General features: G+C 44.7%; 4 protein-coding genes across 4 annotated transcripts; 2 read left to right on the top strand and 2 right to left on the bottom strand.

The window, feature by feature from the left end:
* Positions 1-6,847: 6,847 nt before the first annotated feature.
* Positions 6,848-8,546, top strand: L3040_005162 (uncharacterized protein; the record flags this gene model as incomplete). The annotated part of the gene is made up of 5 exons (XM_007296965.2): positions 6,848-6,884; positions 7,063-7,326; positions 7,474-7,815; positions 7,899-8,245; positions 8,307-8,546. The coding sequence occupies 5 exons, from the start codon at positions 6,848-6,850 to the stop codon at positions 8,544-8,546; spliced, it is 1,230 nt and encodes a 409-aa protein (XP_007297027.1).
* Positions 8,547-8,976: 430 nt separating this feature from the next.
* L3040_005161 (uncharacterized protein) lies at positions 8,977-11,552 on the bottom strand (the record flags this gene model as incomplete). The annotated part of the gene is made up of 4 exons (XM_007296964.2): positions 8,977-10,341; positions 10,399-10,477; positions 10,538-11,001; positions 11,127-11,552. 4 exons carry the CDS (start codon positions 11,550-11,552, stop codon positions 8,977-8,979), a joined length of 2,334 nt encoding a protein of 777 aa, XP_007297026.2.
* A 1,675-nt stretch (positions 11,553-13,227) lies between these two features.
* L3040_005160 (uncharacterized protein) lies at positions 13,228-14,033 on the top strand (the record flags this gene model as incomplete). Its single annotated transcript, XM_007296962.1, has 3 exons — positions 13,228-13,394; positions 13,494-13,594; positions 13,789-14,033. The coding sequence occupies 3 exons, from the start codon at positions 13,228-13,230 to the stop codon at positions 14,031-14,033; spliced, it is 513 nt and encodes a 170-aa protein (XP_007297024.1).
* Positions 14,034-14,281: 248 nt separating this feature from the next.
* On the bottom strand, positions 14,282-16,187 carry L3040_005159 (uncharacterized protein; the record flags this gene model as incomplete). The annotated part of the gene is made up of 2 exons (XM_066157252.1): positions 14,282-16,021; positions 16,071-16,187. 2 exons carry the CDS (start codon positions 16,185-16,187, stop codon positions 14,282-14,284), a joined length of 1,857 nt encoding a protein of 618 aa, XP_066011567.1.
* Positions 16,188-25,101: the final 8,914 nt, after the last annotated feature.

Raw genomic sequence — 25,101 nt, 5'->3', positions numbered from 1 at the left:
GGCATATATGTATTAAAGGGAACGAGCGAGCGGACAAGCTGGCAGACTTCAGAGCAAGGAAGCTGGACTAGGACATTGGTTTTATTGCGCAACTTATTATAAATGATATTCGCATACTCTTTCGCGATAGACGAAATAAGGCGCGAGAAAACTGATAGAGCGCAAGCTCTACGAAGCTCTTTCGCTCATATCGGAAATAAGGTTTTCCGTACTTGATCAAACCCCTTTCGGAGCTAACGCTTTTACGATATATCTTATATACTTCGTACTATAGGTAAATAATGTAAAATTTTAGTTTGTGCACACTAGATACTTGGTAATGCTGCTTAGATTGTTATCGTTATATTGTTAGTAGTACCCTTTGCATAAGAGCCTTGTCAACGGAAACCTTTAGAATTGCGCTCAGATAGCATTTGTACATTATTTCGGGCTTGTACCAAGTAGTAGTACAGTACGTAGTAAGATGCTCGCGATACGGACTAATAGTCAGTGCACTGACTTTGTAACCTGCGGGCTCTCGGTCATGGTCAAGGCAAGCAAGTGTCCCAGGTCAAGCAAGTGTCCCATTTTAATTATTTCAACTTGTATTAGAAATAACTTAGCAACGAACAAAGCTATGATATTAAAAATTTACTACTTTCAAAGAGCTCGATTCCGCCGATTAATGCATTCAATTTTTATCACTATAGCTCTTTTTATTATTAAGTTATTTAAGTTGCAAATCATAAAAAAAAAGGGTTTCTTGATTTTTTGTCGAAAAGAATCGAAAATCGCGATTTGTATTAAGAATAAGTCAATAAAGAAAAAAGCTATAACAATAAAAATTAGATATTCGAATCGAGGTAAGTGAATTATATTCTAATTGTAAGAAATGTTAAATATTTCTATTATTCAAATAAGTAAAATAATACTTATTGCTCAAAAATTACAATTGTAAAAGCGAAAAAAGCTGGGACGATTAAGCGAAAATTCAAGAACATCAACATTTCGATTATATTTATAACTTAAATAAAATAATAATTATAAAAGCTATAATAATAAAAGAAAATTGCACGAGTCCGCTTGATCAGAGTTTTCTAAATATCAAATTTTTATATTAGAATTCAGTATAAGATACGATTAATATTGAAAGATATAAAATTTTCAATATAAAATATTTGATTTTCAATCAAATTCAACCGGTAATCAAATATTATTTACTTTATTAATTATTAAATTGTTGATAAAACGATTTTATACTTGGTTAGGCTTTTAAAGATCTCGATTACGCCGATCTATGCATTTAGTTTTAAATATTATAGCATTATTCGTTGCTAAGTTATCTCTAATACAAGTTGAAATAATTGAAATGGGACGCTTGCTTGACCTGGGATATTAATAGTCAGTGCCCTGACTTTTTACTTGCGGGCTCTCGGTAACAGTCAAGATAAGCAAGTATCCCAGGTCAAGCAAGTGTCCCATTTCACTTACTACTATGATTGCTCCCATTTTATTTATGATTGCGTTATTGATTTATTCGAAATTGCGAATCGCATCAATTCTAGCTGATATTTTAATATTCCGCAGCTAATAATCGATAAAGCTGCAAGCTTGCTACGAGTTTTCATTTTTTTTTTTTAAAAAAACCAATCTCTTACGCAATATATATTATAATAATTAATAGTCTAATAGAAGATCGTGCCGCCGATACGTAGATGTAGCTTTATTATTCTAGCTTATTGCGTTGTAAAGTTATTCACGATACAAACCGTGATACTTCTATGTACGTCCCAGGCGTAAGTATTTACCCCTTGAGGTAAGGTAACCAGGGGGTTTAGGAAACTTAACTTTGGAGGCACCCTTAAAGGGTAAGACTTAGTTAGGCCTGTACCGTGGTATTTAATGATTTTCAACTCGATTTTACACACTTTTTTAAATAGGATACTTGCTTGACCGAAAAAACTTGCTTATCTTGACTGTTACTAAGAGCCCGCAGGTAAAAATTCAGCGCACTAACTATTACGCACGGAGACATTATTTAGTATTATATTAAGTTTTAGCATTACGACCCCAATTAAGGATACTGTATGCTTGCGGCAAACGCAAGTCCTTTTTTGCATTTCGCTTCTTGTCGTCTGATACGACGGCGCTTCTTTTCTTTCTTAGCTAAAAGAAACTCGACCACGGACTTTATCAAGTACGATCTCGAAAGCTTACGATTTTTTTGAAAAGCTTTCTTTAGCAATCCGGCCGACTTTGAAGCCTTCTTGATTACGACGGCGTTTTGCTCTAAGCATTGCATTCGATAAGGGTGCTACTTTAGCTAATTAATACTGCTTCGATGAAAGGAACGGGGTACGCTCCGCCTTACTCTCCCCCCCTCTTATGAATACATATCGAAAGTATAATTTCGCAAGGGATCTTACTAAGGCTTAAACCAATCAACTTATGAGAATGCAGCCTTATGAAGTATATTTAGGTCAGTCTTTAGTACGTAGTACGTGCAATAGAATTGATAAAGCTTTAAGCCATTCGGAAACCACCGCTTTATAATTCCTGGGTTTAAACCGGGTCCGAAATATATTTATAAAAAGAAAGAATATAATTATTATAATTATGCGTAGTATTTATTTACGTCGAGCGGGTAGCAAGCGAAGCTTGCCGCCCTAGGACCTCGAATAAGGTACGGCGACGTGCTAAGCTAAGGAGTTACGTAATATATACAGAAAGGCCCCAGAAAGCAATTCAAGGTGTTGCAGCGAGAGCTGCTATCTTCTGCGCCCTTCCCCACGCTCCGCCTTATAAAAGCTATGAACGCTTATTACTACGTCTTAGGCGTAAGAATTACACCTCGAGGGTAAGTAACTAAAGGGTTTAAAATGAAAACTAAACTTTTAAGGGACTCTCGAGGGGTAATACTACTACTACTACTACTACTACTCTCCCCCCCCATGAATAAATGTCGAAAGTATAACTTCGCAAGAGATCTTACTAAGGCTTAAACCAATCAACTTATAAGGATTCAGCTTTGAAAAGTATCTTTGAGCCAGTATTTAGTCTATATAATGGAGTTTACAGGGCTTTGAGCCATTAAGAAGCCACCGCTCTATGATTTATGGGCCTAAACTAGGACCGATATTTATTCATAAGGGGGGAGAGTACGTACTTAAGCTTGTACCGTGGTAAATGCACGACGAGATAAGGGCTCCGAAGCAACGTACTACGTAATACGCTTTCGAAAGAACTTCTTTTGATACTATTATATAATATGAAGTTTTCCTTTCAAGTTTAAGCATTTTATCTTAAGTTTTCTTTCGCATTAAGAAATGCTTTTCGGCTGATCTCGGTCCGGCCTTGATACTGGTCGTTATGCGACTCGCACAAGCATGCTACGTATAAGCTACTAGCTATAGCAGTTTGTACGTAGTATTTGCTTTATTTTCTTTTTTAGTTTTTCTTTTAATAAGAAATTATTTTTTATAATGAATCATCTTACGTAGTATTCGTATTCTCCTCTTTCCTTTATAAATACATATCGAAAGTATAATTTCGCAAAGGATCTTACTAAGGCTTAAACTAATCAACTTATTAAAGTTCAACTTTATAAAGTATATTTAAGTCAGTCTTTAGTACTACTATGTGCAATAGAATTAACAAGGCTTTAAGCTATTCAGAAACCACCGCTTTATAATTCCTGGGCTTAAACTAGGTCCGATATGTATTTATAAAAAGGGAAAGTATTATTATTATTATTATACGTAGTATTTATTTACGTCGAGCGGGTAGCAAGCGAAGCTTGCCGCCTTAGGACCTCTTATAAGGTACGGCGACATGCTAAGCTAAGGAGCTACACACAAGAAGGCCCTAAGGAGCAATTCAAGGTGTTGCAGCGAGAGCTGCTATCATCTGCGCCTTTCCCTACGCTCCGCTTTGTAAAAGCTATACAGGCCTGTTAAATGTACGTAGTATTACGTACGACGAGATAAAGACTCCGAAGCAACGTAATAGGCTTTCGAAAGAACTTCTTTTAATACTATTATCTAATATGAAGTTTTCCTTTCAAGTTTAAGCATTTGATCTTAGGTTTTCTTTCGCATTAGTACTACGTACGTAGTAGTACAAAAAGGCCTTAGAAAGCCAATGGAAAGTGTTATAGCGAAAGCTATTATCGTTTACGCTTTTTTTTTACCCCCCCCCCCACCTCCCTTATGAATACATATCGGACCCAGTTTAAGCCCACAAATCTTAGAGCGGTGGTTTCTGAATGGCTCAAAGCCTTATCAATTCTATTGCACACGCTACGTAAAGACTGACCTAAATATACTTTGTAAGGTTGAATTCTTATACTACGTAGAGACTGACCTAAATATACTTTATAAGGCTGAATTTTATACGTACTACTACGTAGTACGTAGCAGTAAGTTGAATGGTGTAAGCCCTGGTAAGATCCCTTGCGAAATCATACTTTCGATATGTACAATAGTATTCCTGAGGAGGGGGGGGGGGGGGGGGGGGAGAGTACGAGTAAGATGATTTATCATGAAGAAGAATTTCTTGTTAAAAGAAAAACTGTAAAAGAAGATCAAGCAAATACAAACTGCTATAGCGAGCTTATAGCATAGTTGTGCGAGTCGCATAACGGCCAATATCGAGGCCGGACCGAGGTTAGCCGAAAAGCATTTACTACGTATATACGTACTAACTCATTAGCTCAGCACGTCGCCGTACCCTATAAGAGATCTTAAAGCAGCAAGCTTCGCTAGCCATCCACCCGACGTAAACAAATAGAATGACAACAACAACAACAACAAAATATCTAATCGCTTTTCCTACACGAGTAATATAATCACAAGAAGGAAATGTTAAGCCAAGGGCGGTTTGAACACATGATTTGTCCTCTGCGGTATCAGGCTCATCTACTCCGTGAATAACATTCTATCCAGTCCCGCACTTCCCTCGCGCCTCACTCACTCACTCACTCACTCACACGCTCGCTCCATCCAGCTTCCCGCCTCCAGGTCTGCGCACGCGAGTTCCGAGCACGAGCGACCCCGACCAACACATACTACTTACTACATACGCTTCACCGGACCACGCTCTGGTGCGCCTGAAGAGCGCCAGGTGCAAGTGCGATGGGTATAGAAACGCAGAAGCGAGCTCCTTCTATCCCCTCCTCCATCCTCGTCTTCGCATCCTACTTATCGCTCGAGATCCTTATAGCCGTGCTTTCGATCTCGTGCCGGGCAGTTAGCTCCCTAGATACCACCCAATCCTCGCTTACTTCCACTCTGTTTTGTAGAGTCCATACTCCTCCATACGAATAGTAGAGAGTTGCGCTGCTCCGGGTTCTAGCTTATGAGTGTCAGCGCTATACTTACCTTCTTTTACGCACATACACATACATACACACACAAACTCGTAGCTATGCAGAGTGAGAAATTAATCTGAACTATTTCACGCTCCCTCTCTCCCTCTCTCCTCCGTCCGCCACGTAACAGAAAGGAAACACGTGAATAAACCACCAATCCCGGAAACCATGCCATGCAATATGCATCACCGCGGGTCTCCATTTTGTAGAAGCACAAGTACCAGCCACGTACTACTAAGAGCGAGGCCCTGCATTCGCCCCTGACAGCTCTTGCTTGAGACATCACTTGGCTTGAGCGATATGGAAGGAACTGCGTGTGTGTCTGTGTGTGTGCAATCGGTGCGGCCGTTCCGTCGACGGGAGAGCTAAAGGGGAAATACTACTACTAGTGGATGCTTGAAAGCCAAGAGGGGGGGAGCCTTTCGCTCGAAGGAGAAGGTACGAAGGCCAGGGAGGAGGGAACTTTGGTAAAGCCGAGGGGAACCGCGTCGATAGGAGGAGGTCAGAGCCCGACGGTGAAGTGCAGCCGGCCAGCCTGCGGTCGGTCAAGAGAATAGGGTTAGACGTAGCACTGACTAGAACTGCCATGTGTCATTGCAGGTCTATCTGCTTTTGCATGACAACGGTTCATACAGCGTGCCGATACATACGACTGTGTTTTTTGGGATCTGGTTTTCGTTTGGAGTTATGACTTTATACGTAGTATATGTATATGTGTAGATATGCCGGCTTAAGCAGTTGATTAGTTATAAGAGGAGACATATTGGAGGAGACATATTGGAGAAGACATATTGGAGGGGGTGGCTTCTCTCCGCAGTCGGAAAGGAGCTGCGTGGGTTTGAGTTAGTTAAGAATCAGAGCCGATGCAAATAGTAGTAGAAGTGGGAGCTGATTACCGATCTCGGCTGCTGACCGGGACCGACGCCGGCCTTTGGATTCGGTTGAGAAATCAAGGGCCAGGGCGATGGACACATACTAGTAGAGCAGACCAATTGTGGAGAGAGATAAGCGTTGAGAGGACCCTGCGACGCTGAAGAGGGAAAGCATAGACGTAGTAGTACGTAGTACTAGTACAAGTATGGAGTAGGAAGTGATGGCCTCCTGCAGTTGAGATCCCGGTACCGACCCAGCTGAAGAGTCGGCCGGAAGTCGGCCCCCCCCTAGTGTAGGTACGGGTCGTTGACGGTTGGGGTCGGGTATGGGATACTGGTAGGTACTGCACGTACTGCACGTACTGCACGTACTGCACGTACCCCCACACTTCACGTACCCCATCTATTCCACCCCAGTTCCACCCCCGTTCCACCCCCCCGTTCCACCCCCGCGCGCGTGCGGCTAAACTCTCCTTCCCCCGAAGTCTACCTAATCGAGAGTTCACCGCCGCTTCGGCGTCTGCTGACCGGTCCCAAGAGATGCCGTCCAGTGAAGGCCAGGTGTCGATGTTGATTTCCTCCGGGCCGACATCGATTCTTTCAAGTTGCCCTGCCCTGCCCTGGCAATATGCAAATCGCAAATCGCATCGCGGAACCAGGAGCGGGTATGTACCCCGAAAGCCCCATCCCATCATCCCGATCGGATGTATTCCCCAGCTATATATATGTATATAGGTATATATATATATATATATATATATATCATCAGGCCGTCAAGCCTTCTCTTCCCTATTTTCTTCTTCTTCAATCGATTCGAATAATATTTCACGGCTTCCGAAGTAGCACAAGCCTTGTTTGCAACAGCCTCTTTGACCACGAAATCTCAACCCTTTATATTTGTACCTCTGCCGAAGATGATTACGGATGCTCTGGTAGTACAGGAGCCGGGAGCGGCGTGGATCCACCAGCAAATCACCATTGAAGACAGTCTCCGAGACGATGAGGTGCTTGTGGAAATCAAAGCGACGGGCGTTTGCCATACGGATCTCAACTTCGCGGCCGAGAAGACGATGCCGGGCCTCTTTCCGGGAGTGTTTGGCCACGAAGGTAAAAAGACCGAAAGAGAGAAAGGGGGAGCCATGCCCTGCGCGACCAGTGTTCGCAAGACGACTTCCTTGTTCCTTGAGGGCACTTGGATATGTCGGAGAAATAATCGATCGTTGATCATCGAAATGATGCTGACTTGAGACGCAGGAGGAGGGATCGTTGTCAAGACCGGCCGAAAGGTCACGTCGACGTCGCCTGGGGACCACGTGATCCTGGCCTACGCCTGCTGCGGCGACTGCAAGTACTGCAGTAGCCACGCGAGCTCCTACTGCTACGACTTTGAGAGGGCCAACTTGGGGGTGGGCAGAGCCGATGGCTCCAAGGCCTACGCCGGCGCCGACGGACGTCGCATCAACTCGCACTTCTTCGGACAGAGCTCGTTCGCGAAGTTCGCCATCGTGATGGCGACGTGTGTGGTCAAGGTCGATCCAAGCTTGCCGTTGGAAGACCTGGCACCGCTGTCGTGCGGGTTTCTGACTGGGGCTGGAGGTGAGCTTTCTCCCCCTTCCCCCCCCTTGTTTATTCTTCCGCGCGGCTCGCAAGCGAGATGGAGATGCTAAACAAAACAAAAGCCATGTTGAATGTTGTGGCGCCAACGGTCGATGACGTTGTATGCATCGTCGGAGCTGGCGCTGTCGGCTTAGCCGCGCTGATGGCCTTGAAGATGTGTCCGACTCCGCCTCGCAAGGTCATTGCCGTGGACATCGTCCCGGAGCGCCTGCAGCTTGCCAAGAAGTACGGCGCCACGGTGCTGATCAATTCTCGGGAGGTGAAAGACCTCCAAACCGCGTTGCGGGATGCCACGGATGGTGAAGGGGTCGATGGCGCGATCGACACCACGGGGAGGGCTGCGATCGTGGTTGAGTTGTTGAAGGCAACTGCAAAGAAGGGGAGGGTCATACAAGTCGGCGTGGGTCAGGTAGGTCCGAATGAGCTCCTCCAGTCGCCAGAGCGAGGTCTTTTGACAAGATTTATACTAGCTCGATGCCGAAGTGTCCGCGAACATCTTGGGAACCGTCACGAGCGGCCGGCAGTACATTGGGTGCGCCAACGGCAACTGCTTCCCGCAGGATTTCGTCCCCAAATTGATAAAAGCATGGCAGAACGGAATCTTCCCCTTCACAGACCTTGCGGTCAAGTACCCAGCCCGAGACATGGACCTGGCTGCGAAGGACGTCCTGAGCGGGAAAGTCGTCAAGGCGGTCCTGATGTGGGATTGAATCAAGGGCGGATGGGGCCAGGATGGGGCATCAGCAGCCTGAATATTTCCTCCAGCTTGCCATGCTGGATTGTGAGATTTGTATTCTCAAGAGATGAAGACGGCAAAGTCCCCATAATGAAATCTTTAAAACCTGTCCGAAACACTTCCAGTCACCAAAGACACAGAAGATTGGCAGCCGGCGACTCCGGAGCTATCAAGTGAACATGTCCATCATTTTGTTTGGCAAGCGAGAGCAGCTACTCTAACCGAGTGTCTGACAATGACCAGGAGTTTGCTGTCAATGAGACGCGCTTCCTCGAGTGACCTTTGGGCAGACTACTGGTGATATGTCTCTTTTGTTCGAATTCAAACCTTCCGCAAAGCTTTCTGGGGGTATATATCCGGAGCAAGTGTAGCAGGACTCCAACTTGGGGCTTTAAGAACATGCATCAAAGTGTTCGCACGGGGTTATTCCATCCAACGCCCATCCGAGCAAGGCCACCATTAATCCTGTCCATGGCCAGCCTCCCAACCTCAGTCCAGCCATCCAAGAATGCTCGCCCATGTTGCGGTATGCCGCCTGCATAGAGTCTAGCCCATTGCGCACCCACAGCCTGTAGCTCCAACTTCGCCTGCGCGAAGAAACCCACCTCATCCGAGTATGCCACAGCATATGCCGTAATCATCTTGATAGCACCCTGCACCAACAGCGACTGGCCTTGTTCCGACCGGTGGAACAGGCGCTGGCAGTTCTGCCGTACGATCGCAGAGCCTTGACCTCGGTTACTCTGACACGCTTGCCAGAGCTGCATCAGCTTGCGGTACTCCTCGCTGTCTCGACACCCACCATCGGCCGTGTCGACGTCCCAAACCCGGAGACGGGTGATCTCCAGCTGGAAATCCATGTCGTGGAGCTCGTTCACGACGCGCTGGTCGGGCTCAAGCGGCGCCACGAGCGACCGCACGAAGACCCTCGTGTCGTAGTTCCAGCCGGAGAGGGTAGCACGCCGCTCCTGGTCCTGCCCCTGGACCGCCTCTAGAGCTTCGAGAGCGGCAATGCGAGCTTGGTGTGCCGCGAAGACGTCTTTCACGACGGCGAATTGCTCTCGGAGCGTCTGTAGGTACGAGTCTTTGACGGCTCCGTATTTCTGCTCGATACCTGCCGCGTCCTGAGGCTTCTCTGCAACCTCTTCCAAGAGCGCAGCCGCGTCATCCCGCAACACGGCGATTCGGCGCCCGTTCTCGACGAATTGGTCCGTCAGAGGGGCCAGCTGAAGGGAGCTGGAGTAGTATTGCTCTACCGCCCCCAGGCTCTTATGGATATTGTAGCCCGTCTGGAAAATCCTCTTCTCGTCGGGTGTCATCCCCATAAGGTTGCCCATCATCACGTTTATCTGGGCATCGAATTGCGTCCGACGGTTCCTCGCCGCCGAGCTCTCTCTGACCGTCCTGATTCCATTTTGAGCGTGGCGATCAAGGACCACAACGTGCATCACCCCCTCTCTGAGAGCTCCGATTTGCAGCAGAGGCGTCCCTAGATTCGGCAGTAGCTGCCAGAAGTCCTCGTTGTGTATAGCTTCGAAGAAGCTCACGGAGACTGGATAGGCACAAACCGCGGTGTCCAAGGCAGCCGATTGCAGGACCGCCGAGCCACTGTTCTTCCTCGCTATATCGTTGGTCGTCGGGAAGCCGGGCTCGACCCAGTAGCCGAAGTTGATATGTGGCTTCTTCCACATCGGTTTGAGGTGCCCACCGAGAGCGCGGCCTTCCATCGCGAAGCCGAGTTCCATTATCTGGTCGGTCATGACATACGGCTTGGGAGGTCAGCTGTGTGGTTTTTCTGTCTGCTCTCTGTGGACGGGACACCTTACTTCGATGCGTGCGTGCAGTGCGATGCCAGTCTCCCGTCGTGTTTTCCTGGCGTGAAGCACAATCCAGAGGGCGTGGATACTGCATACCAAGTCAGCCATCATCACTATGCCCCCATGGAAAGATGAAAGGCGCACGTACCTCTCATGAACCAGCGTGGTTGCAATCCAATACTGCAACCCAAGCCTCTCGGCGTCATTCAGCCTGTCCCCAAGTAAAGGAGCCACAATCTCAAAGTCGATGAACGTGTAGATCCCATTCGATACCTTGTCCATGTTCGACTCGTCACCTTCGATATCACTCACGTTACCTTCGGTCCAGGCATCGGTGCCGTCTCGGTAAGGCGTTCCCGGCGCTGCTTCCTCGCTGTCCTTGAACGGATCATCGCTGGACGTTTTGAACGCTATGGTGAGTAGCTGCTGCAGGTGTTTGTACAGCGCTATGCGTTCGCCCCTCAGCTGGTCCTGCCTCTCTGGGCTGATGAAGCCCCCCATACCAAGAGACGTCAGCTCGAGCGGACGCTGACGATCCGGCCGGTTGGTAGTCCACCTCGGTACCCGCTTCCTCGCGATGGGTTTCTGATCTCCTATGATGAGATGGTTTATCTGGCGCGCATGCAGGTCAGTATCGTATCGTACCGTATCGTATCTGTATCGGATTTGTATTGTTCCACGATGTCTCCAGAAGGAGAGAGTTACGATGCACAATATCTATCCTATCCACTACTCACAAATTCAACCACGTAGACATTCTCGTCGAGCAGTTTCGAGGCCATGGTGATGCACTCCTGGACAGCTGCCCACACGTCCTCGTCGCTACCCACCCACCGTCCAGACCGGGTGCCAGCTCGGCGGTAGGTCTTGACCTCCCCGCCGCCATCGTACCAATTCCCGCGACTCCAGAACGGGACCGCAGAGCCTTTGATATCGGGCCTTCTCAGTCTCCGTTCACTGATCGCGTCCAGGTCCTTCAGCTGCTGCGTGGTATAGTCGAACAGGATGCTCTTCTGGAACTGCTCCGCGTCCCGGAGCGCGCCGGGGAGCTGGGTATTGAAACCTCGGAACACGGGCGTGAGGCCGCTCTTTAGTGCTAGCAGTGTGGTGAAGTCGTGGTTGATGCCGTACTTCCCGGCATATTGTGTTAGCGGCGTGGTCATGATGGATATATCCCAGAATTGATGGGCTGTAACAACCCAAAAAAGAAAAAAGAAAGAAGTATTTCAGCAAGTGATTGTTGTGTTATACGAAGTACACCCGTCCTTGTTGGTTGCACGGATCGTAACAAAGGGGCGTTGGATTCGGCTTCCACAACAAAGAACTTGCGCTTTTGTGGCTCCGCTGCAATATCCATATAAGATTGCATTTGGCGCGACTTGGATTTCCTTTTTTTTTTTTTTTCCTTTGTTGCGTCAAGTCTTTTCGGGGGGTGAAGACTTCTCACTGCAAGCCAATCCACCGGACAGATGTTTGTTGACTTTGAAAATCTCTAGCGAGGGAAGCGTGCCCATCTCCAACTAACACCTAGGGGGGTTCTCGAAGCCTGACTCACCAGAAAAGTGACTGTGAATCTAAGCTGCAATCCCACACCCACCCTCCCCTCCTTCTCGTACCCGCTATCGTGATTCACCAGTAGTAGCACTGCAGCAACAACAAATGCCCCCCCCCCCTCCCCTCCCCCAAAGAGCCTTCAAACTTCGAGTCGCGTCCATACTTACTGTAGCCCGATTCTCTCACCCAAGCAACAGGTTCATAGGTTCATATATAAATCCATCCATACAGATATATAATATATTGGCACAATGAAGCCTTCCCCTTCCTCACTCCCAAGTTCCCTCCACATAAGACCTCCTGGCCAACAACAGCAACAACAACCGACCTCGGCCCCGCAGCCGCCGAGGTTCAACTTTCGTCGAGTGCTCTCCGATGTAGACATCTCGAACTCAGGTCCTAGCGAGCGAGCAGCACAGGCGAGCAGCAGAGGCCGGACCGCTGTGGAGCGGTGGCTCGATGATATAGAGAGAGAGGGATGTCCGCCTTTCGGTGGCCCAGATGAGGAGGAGGAGGTGCATGTGGGCTATTTCCCTCCGATCGTCTAGTCGTAAGTGCGCGCGAACCAGGGGATAGGGAGGCAAAAGATAGTGTATACATACATACCTACCTACATATATATATATATATATATTTATTGAAACGAGTACAAGTTCGCGTGGACCTATCTCTCTATACGATAGGAGAGTTTTGAATGACTGAGTGCAGAAGACATCCAAGGAGAGAAAAAAAAGCAACCACGTTTTCTATTATCGGACAATTGATATTTATATGATGAATGCAGGCGTTTGAAAATGAGAGACAAAAAAAAAAACAACCTCTTTTTTTTAACTTCTATTTCGAGAGGTTGAAACCGGCTTATCTCCCGTGGCTTGTCGCAGGTTTCATTCGTGCACTTACCCTGAGACGAGGTGATCATGCTCAAGCTCAACGAGACCACGGAAATCAACAAAGACAAGAGAAAATATAAAAAAAGGGGGCGGGGGATCCCCTCTAAGCGAGCCCAGCCCAGCCCAGCCCAGCCCAGCCCGGCCCGCCTATGACGGTGATCGCCGGCGTTGCTATGGGGAGTCCGAGAGCTCTCTCTCTCTCCCTCGAACCGTCGACTCTCCAAAAGCAGATAAATGAATACACCCAGCACCCAACACCCAACTCTCACGTCCCCTATCAATCCTCTTTCATCAGACACGCCGAACACGCATACCACACAAGCAAAAAGCCCGTCCAGCCTTTATACACAGCAGGTAAAAAAAAAAAAAAAGATAGAAGTCCCTCCCGAACACCATGGCCGACGAAAGCCCCCGCAGCGCCGTCATCGACGAGACGTCCATCTCCCCCGTCCGCCCCAACAACCTGGTGCGCCAGAACTCGCTGGAGAAGCACCTGCAGCAGCGCCCGGATCCGCAGGAGCTGAAGGATCGCCACATCCTGCTGGATACGAGTGCCGCTCCGTAAGTACCTCCCTCCCTCTCTCTCTCTCTCTCTCCCTCTCTCGCGGGAGCCTGGCAGATGGGCTGGATGGAAGGCTGACCAGCGGGCGTACAAAACAGAGCACTGCAATCCGCAGCCCACGACCTCGAGCGCCAGCGCGCAACGGATAGCCTGAAGAAAGGTCTCGAGAAGCGCCCGCAGCGTGAGGATCTCGTGGAGCGTACGTCTTCTTCTCTCCTCTGGTCGCATCTGATCGGATCCCCGCCCGCTACTTGATACGATAGCCCTCCTGACGTCGGCGCGATGCGCGCGCGCGCGGCATGGGGGTTTCCTTCTCCTTCTTCTTCTTCTTCTTCTTCTTCTTCTTCTTCTTTATCTGGGAGGCGTTGGCTGACTGGGCTTGACTTGCCACAGGTAACATCCTCCCCGACTCGACCGCCGCCCCAGCCATCGTGGGCCAGCAGCGCGAACTCGAGAAGAACATGCTGGCCGATAGCCTGAACGAGAAGATCCTGCACCGTCCCAAGCCAGCCGACCTCATCAAGGAGGGCATCTTGATCGAGGACCCGACGACGATGGAGCTGGACCAGGCGGCGAGGGATAAGTTGTACGAGGAGCGCATGGAGGACGAGTATGCGAAGCGGGAGGGCGGTGCTTGATTTGATCGTGCCTGGGAAACAATGGCTGGCGTACAAACCAATTCAGAGACTCTGGGAGGAACATTTTCGAGAAGGGATTCTTTTGCGGGCGAATGATGATACGATAAGACGATACATACCTGTTGCGTGTGCATTGTAAGGACAAATCCGATTTGATTTTTTCGTCTTTGTGGACACGCTTTCTTTTCATTACACGTACGCTATGCAACATACCTATGCACTATCATGAGCTCCCATCTGCCGTGATATCATCCAAAATTCAGACGCCTTTGCTTAGGATCTCCGGGCACGCCAGCCCTCCACTTATCATTCCCAATTCTAGCCTTCTTCGCGGCTGGCGTGTGCTCCTTCGGCTGAGTCTCCGAAGTCTCATGCACCGCGTCCCTGATTGTCTGCCTCGAAAGACAGAGATCAATATGCTCGTTGAACTCCTTCTCGCGAGCAGCCTGCGGCCGCATGCAAATCGGACAGTCCCACCACTCCTCGCCGGGCTCATCTTCCTTCTTCGGATTCGGGACGATCTCTTTCCCGTGGTGCCTTCTCTTATCCAGTTCCTGGCTCAGGCTTTCCAATTCTTGGATCTCGTCTTCGCGTTCCTGGCGCTCGGCGTCTTCAAAGAGTAGCTCGTCGGGCCAAGCCTCCCACTGCTCGCTATCACCTGGAAGGGTCTCCTCTGCTCTTCTTTTGGTGGTGTTTGATGGGCTGTCGGCTGGCTCACCGGGTCGCGTTTTGAAGCCAAAGAAGGCCCTGGTGTCGGGTTTCTTCATGCTGACCAGATGCGTGCAGCGGAGGCCCATGAGGCGCAACCGCAGGCCTGGAAATTCCTGCTCTAGCTTGGTCAACATGGGAACGCCGTAATTGTACAGATCTTCTGCCAAGTAGACAGCTTTCGGCGGGACTACTTGACGCGTAAATACTTCGTACGTGTGTAGCTTGACTTTGAGGCACAGCGTGCGTCCCTTGAACTGTGTGCGGATCATATCCTTCTCCAGCTCCTCGGCCGTTGCTCGAAGTTTCTCCCGAAGCTCGGTTGGCTTGGACATCTCTCCGAATGTGCTCTCGGTCCCCACGCTTTTCCTCTCATAATCTTCTGCAGGTTGGATTCGTGTCCTTCCCAATCCCAGATAGCATTGCATCAAAAATCCAAAAGCCTTCTCTCCAAACAGCTTCGACAGGTATTGCCGATATGTATAGATGTCGCCACACGTCTTGATCCCAACAGCATCCAACTCTCTTTCGAACACGCGACCAATACCATTGACCTTTCGGGTAGGCAGATCTCGCATGAATGCCATGATAGCACTCCGCTCAATAGGTAGCTGGAATTGTCCATTGGGCTTGTTCAGGTTCGAGCAAATTTTCGCCAACTTCGCATTTGCAGCGATGCCCGCCGATATCGTAATCTTGGTCTTTTCGTGGACTTCCCGTCTCAGCTGCTGAACGGCATCCTCTGGGCTCATGTCGTTCTTCTGACAATATTCCGTGATGTTGAGATATGCTTCGTCGATACTCGCACTCTCGAATCGCGGGTCATAATCAACAATGATCTCGCGAACCTCCTGTGCTTTCGCCGTGTACTTGTCGAAGTTCAGAGGGATCTGGATAAGCTGCGGGCACAGCTTCTTCGCCACGAAGCCAGCCATCCCACTCCGGCACCCGAACTTCCGGGCGTGGTAGTTACATGTCGTGAGGACGCCTTTCCCTACCGAAAAGGGCAGATCTTTGAGTTCTGGCCGATCGAGCTGCTCCACAGCTGCGTAGAAAGCATCGCAGTCGATATGCACCACAACCTGTGACAAGTCCCGCGACAGTTCTAGTTCTGCAATGTAGTCGTCTGCTTTCCGTCGATCGGAGGCCAGGTCTAGCCTCTCGAGTTGTTTCTTCTTCGCGAGGATCCGCTCGATTTTCTGGGTGAGGTTCTTGTCTCGGGCCTCTTCGTTGTTGAAGTATTTGGATCCTTTGGACGCGTTGTAGATTATCTCGGAGACCTGAAGAGCGATAAGCACTTGCATATTTACGCTTTCGGGGTAGACTTGCCTTCTGCTGGTCTACGTTGTCCTGACCTGACTTGGTGAGCGAGGGGCCCAAGAGGGAGTATTTCAAGGTGTCATGCTCTTTCACAAGTTTCGGCTCCAGAGGCGGCTCTGCCGTCATCTTGCAGTCATTGAGATAGGCCCCGGCATGTCTTGCGGGAACTTCTTGCCGGTAAGTTTATCCGTCATCTGGAGTTGTGGCTCTGTTGTGGTCGGATGTAGATCTGGATCTTGACGCGACGTTATCACGTCCTCACATGATGACGGCTATCCTCGTTGCGATCGAAGTCCAAGCACTGAATGAATCCCAAGCGAGTCACGTTAGGCTTCCACTGTGATGGCCTGAGGCTGTCAGGCCTGTTGGGAGCACGTGCACGCTAAGGGAGGTACATAGACTTCTCCCACCAAAGAGAACTTAGAAATATCATCCTCTCCACACAACACGGCCCCCCCCCTACCACTGAAGTAGTGACCTACGCAGCGACCGACCTGACAATCCTTTGATTCGCAGACAAAGAGCCTAAAACAATACACTAAGAACACAACTATTAAAGAAACAACTTCAGCTCCACCCTCCCCCTCCGAAGAGTTCATCGACAAATCACCGCTTTACTAGCACCTTAACCAAAACCACCTCAACTAAAACCTACGGACCTACAAAAGAAACCACGACTTACAACTAGATAAATGAATGAGGAAAGAACAAAAGAACTCCACTTCGGCTTACCTTTTTTAACAGACTCGGAAAGGAAATACGAAAAGAAAGTCCATCACTTTTAGCACTCACCACTAATACCTTTATTAGAAGAGAGGAGTTCACTTTCAACAGCTTCGATACTTTCCACTTCCGAACAATAAGCATAGCACAAGCTGATCACTGACCTTCTCTTACGAACATATCCATAGTTAGCAAGATTAATAACCTCACTACCACAACTATTAGACACTAAGACTTAATCACCGCCTTTTAACCTTCAAGACCGACCAAGTGTTAAGTTCGTGCCCAAGATCGACATAAAGATTTACGACACAGATGCCCTTGTAAGGACCGAGCAACAACAAGATATTCAAGCAACTAATCAATTGCAGAACCATTGTCTTACCCCCCCTTTTATTACCACTATACCCAGACCTAAGGCAACGGACAGGATATCAAACTCAAGGATGCCGAGGTTCGACCGTTATAAGGACTACGATAAAGAGATGCCGGCTGAGCTGTAGCTAGACCGATTGGACTACGATTTCGAAGTCGATGGCTCCGACAACCCTTCTTCTTTAACGTACTTTAAAGCAATCTCAATCTTGCTAACAAAAGAAGCTAGCAAGAAGTTCAGATCTAATATAAGAATAAGATACATCATGACCAACCGCACCATAGCAACAGAAAAAGAGAAAGCTAAAGTAATAGAATAGCTGAAGACGCAATTTCTTAATAATAAAGAACTGATAAAAGAGCAAGACGTGATCGCCGAAGTCTTTAATCTATAACAAAGACCATAAGAAAGTCTCGCATCTTATTATTCACGAACGGTCGCGCTGTTAAAAAAGACTAAAGGAAGAGATCTAGAAAAGAACGAAGCATTATCAATAATGACGAATCAGTCTGATTCGGACAAGTATATACTTAAGTTTATTACGTCGGCCTTTATTAAAAGAGTTACAAACGACAAGCTTCGGACATTAGCTTTAACTAACAATGCCTTGCTCTTGCTTTGCTTATAAAAGGCATACGAAACTCTCGTTCTCTCTTAGAGTGCACTTAAAGCATAAAAGAAGATTGAGTCGGATATAAAAAAGATTAAAATGTACGAAAGAATGCAAAAGTATGTCGAGCACTATGCCGGAGTCCTAGCATAAGTAGCTTTAACATCCTTTCAAGACACCTTATACGTCGCCGCCTTATCAGGCTCCAACCCAAGACTGCCCGCTCAACTTGTAAAGCTAACTTAACGCATCTTAGAACCAAAACAAAATAAGAACTTAACAATTCCATAGCAGAATGCCCTTTCTCTTTAAGCACAAAGACAAAGTAGATATTAAAGAAACAATTAAAGACCGAACTACTAAAGCGAGTATATAAACTCCTAGACTCAAAGCAACCCAACTATTAACAGACAAATTGGACAGCAACTGCCTTTACGCTTACCACTTCTAAACGACCCGCCTTTTGTACTACTTCGACCAGCATCTAAATCCAAAAACCAGTTCATTAATAAATCGAAGATCTATAACAGATCGAAAGATAGACCCTTATGCATAAGCTATAGACAGACTAGCTACTTAAAGACAGCTTACTTTAATGCTCAACTCTAAGACTAAGAAAAGGCTTATCTTAAAAGAATCTGCTACCTAAAAAAGACGGTCACAGCACACCATCTTAAGATCATCAGCGAAAAGCTATCTTTGTCCAGCTCAAGCTTTAATGCCTCTACTTCAAGAATAAATACACTAACAAGCATTATAAGCATGTCTTTCTAATAGTACACGGACAGCTACAAGACAGCTTCAGTAAAAGAGATACTCGACGAGACTATTAAGACTAACACCGAGTGCAAGATAAAAAGCGTCGGAGATCTTAAATACAAAATAGCTATTTCAAATAAAAAGGACGCTACGAATGTCAATGTGAAGATAGCAAATAATAGATCGAAGAAGAGACAAAGAGTAATAAGAGCATCAAACGACACAAACACTATCGAGGTCGTCAAGCAGAACGCCAAGAAGCCAGCACCGAAAAAAGCTCTTACGAAAGATAAAGTAAAGATAAGAAACAAGAAATTAAGACAGTTAAAAGAGATCGTAAGCCGCGAAAAGAAAAGACCGATAGACTACGGCGATCTGGCGGCGAAATTCGAGATGACTATCAACCTTTTAAAGCTCTTTTAGTTATCATTAAAGGTATTTAAACAATTCCGGAAGTTGTTTACAAAAAAGAATGTGAAGAAAAGGAAATCGCAAACGATATTAGCGGCCGAGAGCCAAGCAAACCTCAAATCGATACTATCTTAGATCTGCTCGTATATACACTCCGACGAAAAGGCTTAGAGAGTGGTATTATGCATACGCACAAAGATAAAAAAGAAGACAATTAAGATAGAGTTGCTTATAAAGATAACTGCGGTAGATCAAGGTTCTAATATCGTATTAATGTCCTTCAGCCTTGCGAAAAAGCTGAATCTGAAGTCCAAATCATTAGCATCAGCAAACTACGAAGGAGTTAGCTTCGGCACAGTAGACGGAAAGGTCCACGATTTAACAAAATTCGTTACGATCGAGATAAGAATAAAAGGAATATAAAAACAAGTCGATGTTTTCGTCAAAGAGGACGCAAGAGTGAAGGACACAGAATTGAGCTTGCTATTAAGTTTGACGTAAATGCATATAATAAACGCTAAGTTAGAGATTCGAGCTAAGAAGCTCACAATCGGTAGCAACGTGCTAAGAGAGAAGCAAGTGGTGATCTAATGCTCCTTTTTCGGACTATTAAAAAGGATTAACCTAGTTTTACAGCTTAAAAAGGAATCCAAGAAGTCTTTCGACAACTTAATAGTAAAGTTCGAACTATTAGAGTCAGATCTCTTTACGATAGACACGGAACATAAGTTAGACTCAGACAACTTAAACGATTCGAAAGACTCGGAAAACTAAATTACTTAAGCCGCTTTAGCGATAGCGTAAAACTCATTTAACGAAAAGGAGTTCACCTTCGAACCAAGAAAACCCTTTCCAAGCAACCTTCTCAGCTTGAACAATACAACGACAATCCCATAACACAAGGAACCTTAATCCTAGTCTCAACACAGTGCTACCAGACACTACTTAAGGAATTCACCCTTACACAGATCGATAAAAGAGACTTGTAAACACCACTCTTAAAAACCAAAGCCCTAAGACTTATTAAGACTACGAAGAAGAACACACTAAAGATCTAGTCGAAACTATATAAAGTCCACCTAGCAACAAAGAGCTTTTCGACAGAGAGGAGAGTCACCAGACTACTACGTAAAGACTTAAGATCCTTCGTACTAGAAGAGTAAGCAACAAAATGCGGACTTACCTTTAAAGATAGAATCCTATTAGACAGGTTGAGAAATATCTAAGTTTTGATATACATATACCGAAGAGTGAATAGCGCAAGACTCGATGATTTCCTTTACATAGACCTTATCACTTACCGACATAAGGTTCTTGAAAGAGCTACTCTAGTAGCAGACAACGTTCCGAAACGATACTTACCTATAAAACTAGCATAGCTACATAAGACGATTAAGAAAGGAGTAAAGAATAGTATATTTAAGAGCACAATGCTTGTAAATAAGAAGCTGAGTGACTAAAACAGCTACTCGAACCTGATCTAAAAGTCGGAAGAATCAAAACCCGAGAAAAGTAAGTTCCGAGTCACGTTCGACTACTTAAAGGTGAAGGAAAAGATCTTAAGATGCACATTAGTTAAGCTAAGAGAATGCTACGAGTACTTAAACTATTTTTAATACAAAGTGTTTTCTTAAATAGATCTTAAACACGAGTACTAGTCGGTGTCTATCTATTTCGACGACCGCTATATCTACGCTTTTTCTATATCAAGTCACCTTTAATTGCAACCAACTCGGATAACACAAAGAGAAAGAAGCTCGGCCTTTATATTTAACGAATTAATGAAAACTATACTCGGAAAGATACTAAAGTCTTAAAGAGTAATAAACGAAGGATTTGACGACTCGGAACCCTCACTTTTCTTTTTTATACTCGACGATAACGAAGCATCTTTACTAAAGCTGAAGTACTATATGGACGACGTTTTCTTAAGAGCAAAGAACTTTAAAAAAGCATTCACCTTTCTGAAACAACACTGGCTACCGCGCTTACTATAGTCGCAATTAAAGCTTACCTTTAAGAAATGTTTCTTATTTATGACTAAGGTTATAGTATTAAGAGTAACATACAAATTAAGTAAAAGAGCAATGATAAAAAAAGAGAGAGCATAAAGCATTAAGGATTAGCTTACCTTTCGCAATACTTAAAAAACAAAACGCTTTCTAAGATCGATCTAGATCACTAGAAATTAAGTCAAAAATTTCGTAAAGATTGCCCGCTTTTTTAATCGGCTTACAAGCGGAGTAGACTAGACGTAAGAAGAAGCAGAATGCATGTCTTTCAACATCTTAAAAGACCTTTGCAGCAGAGCTTTAAAACGATTCGGTTATATACTTAACAAACCGGTGCTAATATACATAGATGCGAGTGCTTATGCTAAAAGATGCTGCATCACTTAAACACAAGACAACGGAGACGAAGCACCTTTGCTATTTGACAGCTTCACTTTGACGAAAACACAACGTTAATATAAGACATATAAAAGAGAGCTGCTAGTGATGGTCGAATTCTGCTATAAATACAGCTATATGTTAAAATGCGATAAGGCAAGCACAGTGTTTACCGATTACAAACTACTGACACACTTCTTAAACTTTAAGTCAGCATAAAAAAGGATCTACGCAAGATAGGCTTGCGAGCTGAAGAACCTTAACATAACGATACAATACATCGAAGGCTATAGAAACCAAGTTGCCGACGCTTTATTTAAAACGATCTTCTTAAGAAATGATTATCAAGGTTTAAAATTCGAAAGGTTCGAGACGATCTCGAAGATAAACAAAGATAGAGTTTAGATCTGGAAAGACGGGAAAAAAGAGTATAAGCAGCTGCTAAAAGAAGTAGAAAACTTATTAAAAGACTTAAAACTAGAGAAGGTCAACGCAATAAGACATATGCTAAAACCTAAGTCTACTTTACAATTATCCGGAAGAGCTTAAAGAGACGTCAAGTTTGTATTAGCTCTTTATCGAGCAAAAGGACCGAGATACGTTGCTAAGTTAGAACCGATATTAAGAAAAGAGATCACGATGTCAAACCACTTGCAATCGATGCTTACTCAAACCAACACTATGCTTACTTATCTTTTAAAGACACTAAACATAATTCTTTCTCGAGAAAAAGCTTACCGACAATGCTTTTAATATATAGATATCTTCAACTTAATTGCTTACAGCATCTTTCTTATAGACTCGGACAAAGTCAAGCAAAAGAGATTGCAAACGAAAGCGAGCTTTTACAAGTAAAAAGAAGAAACATTATAATACTATTAAAAAGAAATGTAAAGAACATGTCTAACGCTTAAAGACATTAAGAAAGCGCTTCGGACGGCTTATAACTAAAGAAGTCACTTCGCTATCACTATCACTATAAAGAAGTTGAGAAACGTATAATAACTTACCATAATTAAAGACGTATACTTGTATATCTTAAGATGCTTGGACTGCGCGAAGCACGGTACCGCTATAAGATCTTAACCACTATCTAGTATAGTGGTCTCGAGACCAATAGAACTTTTTAAAGCAGACTTCTGCGGACCCTTCTTAAGAGTACCAGAAACATTTCGGTTCCTTTTGATTATTATAAACTACTTCTCGAGATTCATTTAAGCGTTCTTTTGTATCGCACCCGATTCAGAAAACGTTATACGCTATCTTACAAAGCTGTTCGACCAAGATAAAACGCTAATCGGATTCTATATCGACTCCGGTAGCTACTTTAGCGACACAATTCGGAATTTTATAAGCAAAAAAAGAATCTTGTAGACTAATTCCTTATCAGCATCGAAAAAGTCAACAAGCATAGCGAAGAAAGCGGTCGATATAATGCAAAAAGCGATAGCGAAGATTAAAAGAGCATTCGAAGATAAGTTCAAAGAAGTGATGTTCGAGACGAACGCGAAAGAGATCTTTCATTTAAAGTACTCACTATTCAAGATCTACCGAAGACACACTCTTAAAGCAGCAATAGACTTAGCCTTTCTAGCGTATTATGCGAAGATCATCCACGAGACACTCTTAGACAAAGGGTTCTTAAACGAATTATAAAAAGCAGACTTTGCAAAAACAAAAGATTAAAGGAACGCCGTCTTAAAACACATCGCGGAACACGAGATCATCAAGCAAAACGTTCGAAAGAGCTTTAAAAAGAAAGAACCATTCTCTTAGAAGGTCAAGAGCTTACTACCAGGATCTCTTATAATGCTGTACGACTAAAGAACAGCTAGGCAGAAACTTAGACCATCTTAGAAAAGCTTATTCAAGGTATCAAGCTTAAAAGGTGAGCATAAGAGATCATATACCTTAGAACAGATCAATAAGAAAGCGATACTACGACATTTCTATATAAACCAACTAAAGCCGTTTTACTTGCGGACTTCTTACTTGATAACAAAAAAAGAAAAGAGACTGCTAACATACTAGAACTTAAAAGCGAGCACTTCGGAACACTCGCTGCTATCGGAGCTTAAAAGGAAAAGGAAGGAAAAGGAAAAGTTGATTAAAACGATAGCAAGATATTAAAAAAGGTAAAGAGATGAAAAAAAGATTGAGTTTAAAGATTTTAATAAGAGTTATCAAGGAATATCGACATTAACGCAAAGGAAACTAAGAAGCGAGTAAAGAAAGGAACTATAAGAGTTAAGCAACGATACTTTAAAGGAGTTTGGAATTTCTTTAAAAAGAGTAATGAGCATTAAGCACTTAATTAAGAAAGAAGGTCCTCGAGTCGAGAACCTCGTAAGATAAGGTCATGTGATAGCCTAAAGCTGTCAGGCCTGTTAAGAGCACGTGCACGCTAAAGGAAGTACATAGACTTCTCCCACCAAAGAGAACTTAGAAATATCATCCTCTCCACACAACACGGCCCCCCCCCCACCACTGAAGTTCCACCTGTACCAAAGTCCTAAATAAGAATAGACTTATATCATCTTCTACTTACGTAAGACCCTATATGGCTCGCAGATGCAAGCCAACTTGCACCACCAAAATATTCTTGCTTCTTCAAGTTGCGCGTCAAGATGCAAGAATTGAGCAATCTGTATGACTCATGCACGTAAATCTTGTAAAGTGTGCCTCTGACCTTGCAACTTGTAGTTGCACGTTACAAATCGAGGTTGCAATGAAAATCTCTAACTTCTACGTTGCAAGCTAGAGTTGCAAGCTTTTTCTCCTCACCTTTACCTTCCGCTTATCTTAACCACCTTTTTATTCTTTTACAACGCTACTTTTTTTTTTGCAATAATCGTCGGTTACCTTGAATTTAATTTGTACAAAATCCCGCCAGGTCGGCACCACCAAGGCGGGACAGTAACGGTATACCATTTATTGAACCACAACTATTAATATAAAAAATATAAAAAAAATATCTGTATGCTTAAAAAACTTTGCTTTATAAATATATATTAGAAATATCAGAATGCATTTATTTTTGATGATATAATACATTAAAATGTAATGAAAATATAGCTAAAAACTGTCCCGAATAATTCGAATTTACTTGTTTATTGCGAATATCTTAACAACTACTACTTTAATTAAAAAAAAACGTCACATAGATCGAAAACGGAGGATTCAATCTATTATACTACTAAAGGTATCAACTATTAAATAAAAGTTGGTAGTGATGCACGTATTCTTTTGATAGGTTTGAATAAAAGTCCGATTTCGTGTTCCTCGCTTATTCTAGTATATACGCGGCAATTCTAATATATACCTTACGCAATTAAAATCGAAAAGTATACACCAAAAGTACTATTTTTACTACTTTAACTCAACACAATAAAGGAGTAACAACTTGTTATTAGAATTTTGTCAATTGATTAGTTTTAAAATTAATACGGTTCATTTTTTTATACAGAAATAATTACGATATAATTGTTGGTTAATTTTTTATTTATTATAAAGGAGCGAGTTTTACTGTCCCACCTTGGTGGGTGTCCCGCCTTGGTGGTGCCGACTTGCTATAGCAAGTCGGCCAATTCTTTCGAATTAAAATTTAAGGAAACCGACGATTATGTCGATATTTTTATTACTCTACATACACTTTTTCTTTTTCCTGTCTTCGACGTTAAAAGCTGAGGGGGTCGTAAAAGCCGAAGGGATAAGGGTACCATCAATAGCGCGCGCTCTCTTCTTCCGTGCAATACCGTAGGTTCCTTGATA

The sequence above is a fragment of the Drepanopeziza brunnea genome, assembly GCF_022702325.1.
Source record: "Drepanopeziza brunnea f. sp. 'multigermtubi' strain 214-2 chromosome Unknown ctg8, whole genome shotgun sequence".
NCBI lineage: Eukaryota > Fungi > Ascomycota > Leotiomycetes > Helotiales > Drepanopezizaceae > Drepanopeziza > Drepanopeziza brunnea.
Note: the sequence above shows the minus strand (reverse complement) of the source record. Positions and strands in the feature narration are given on the sequence as shown.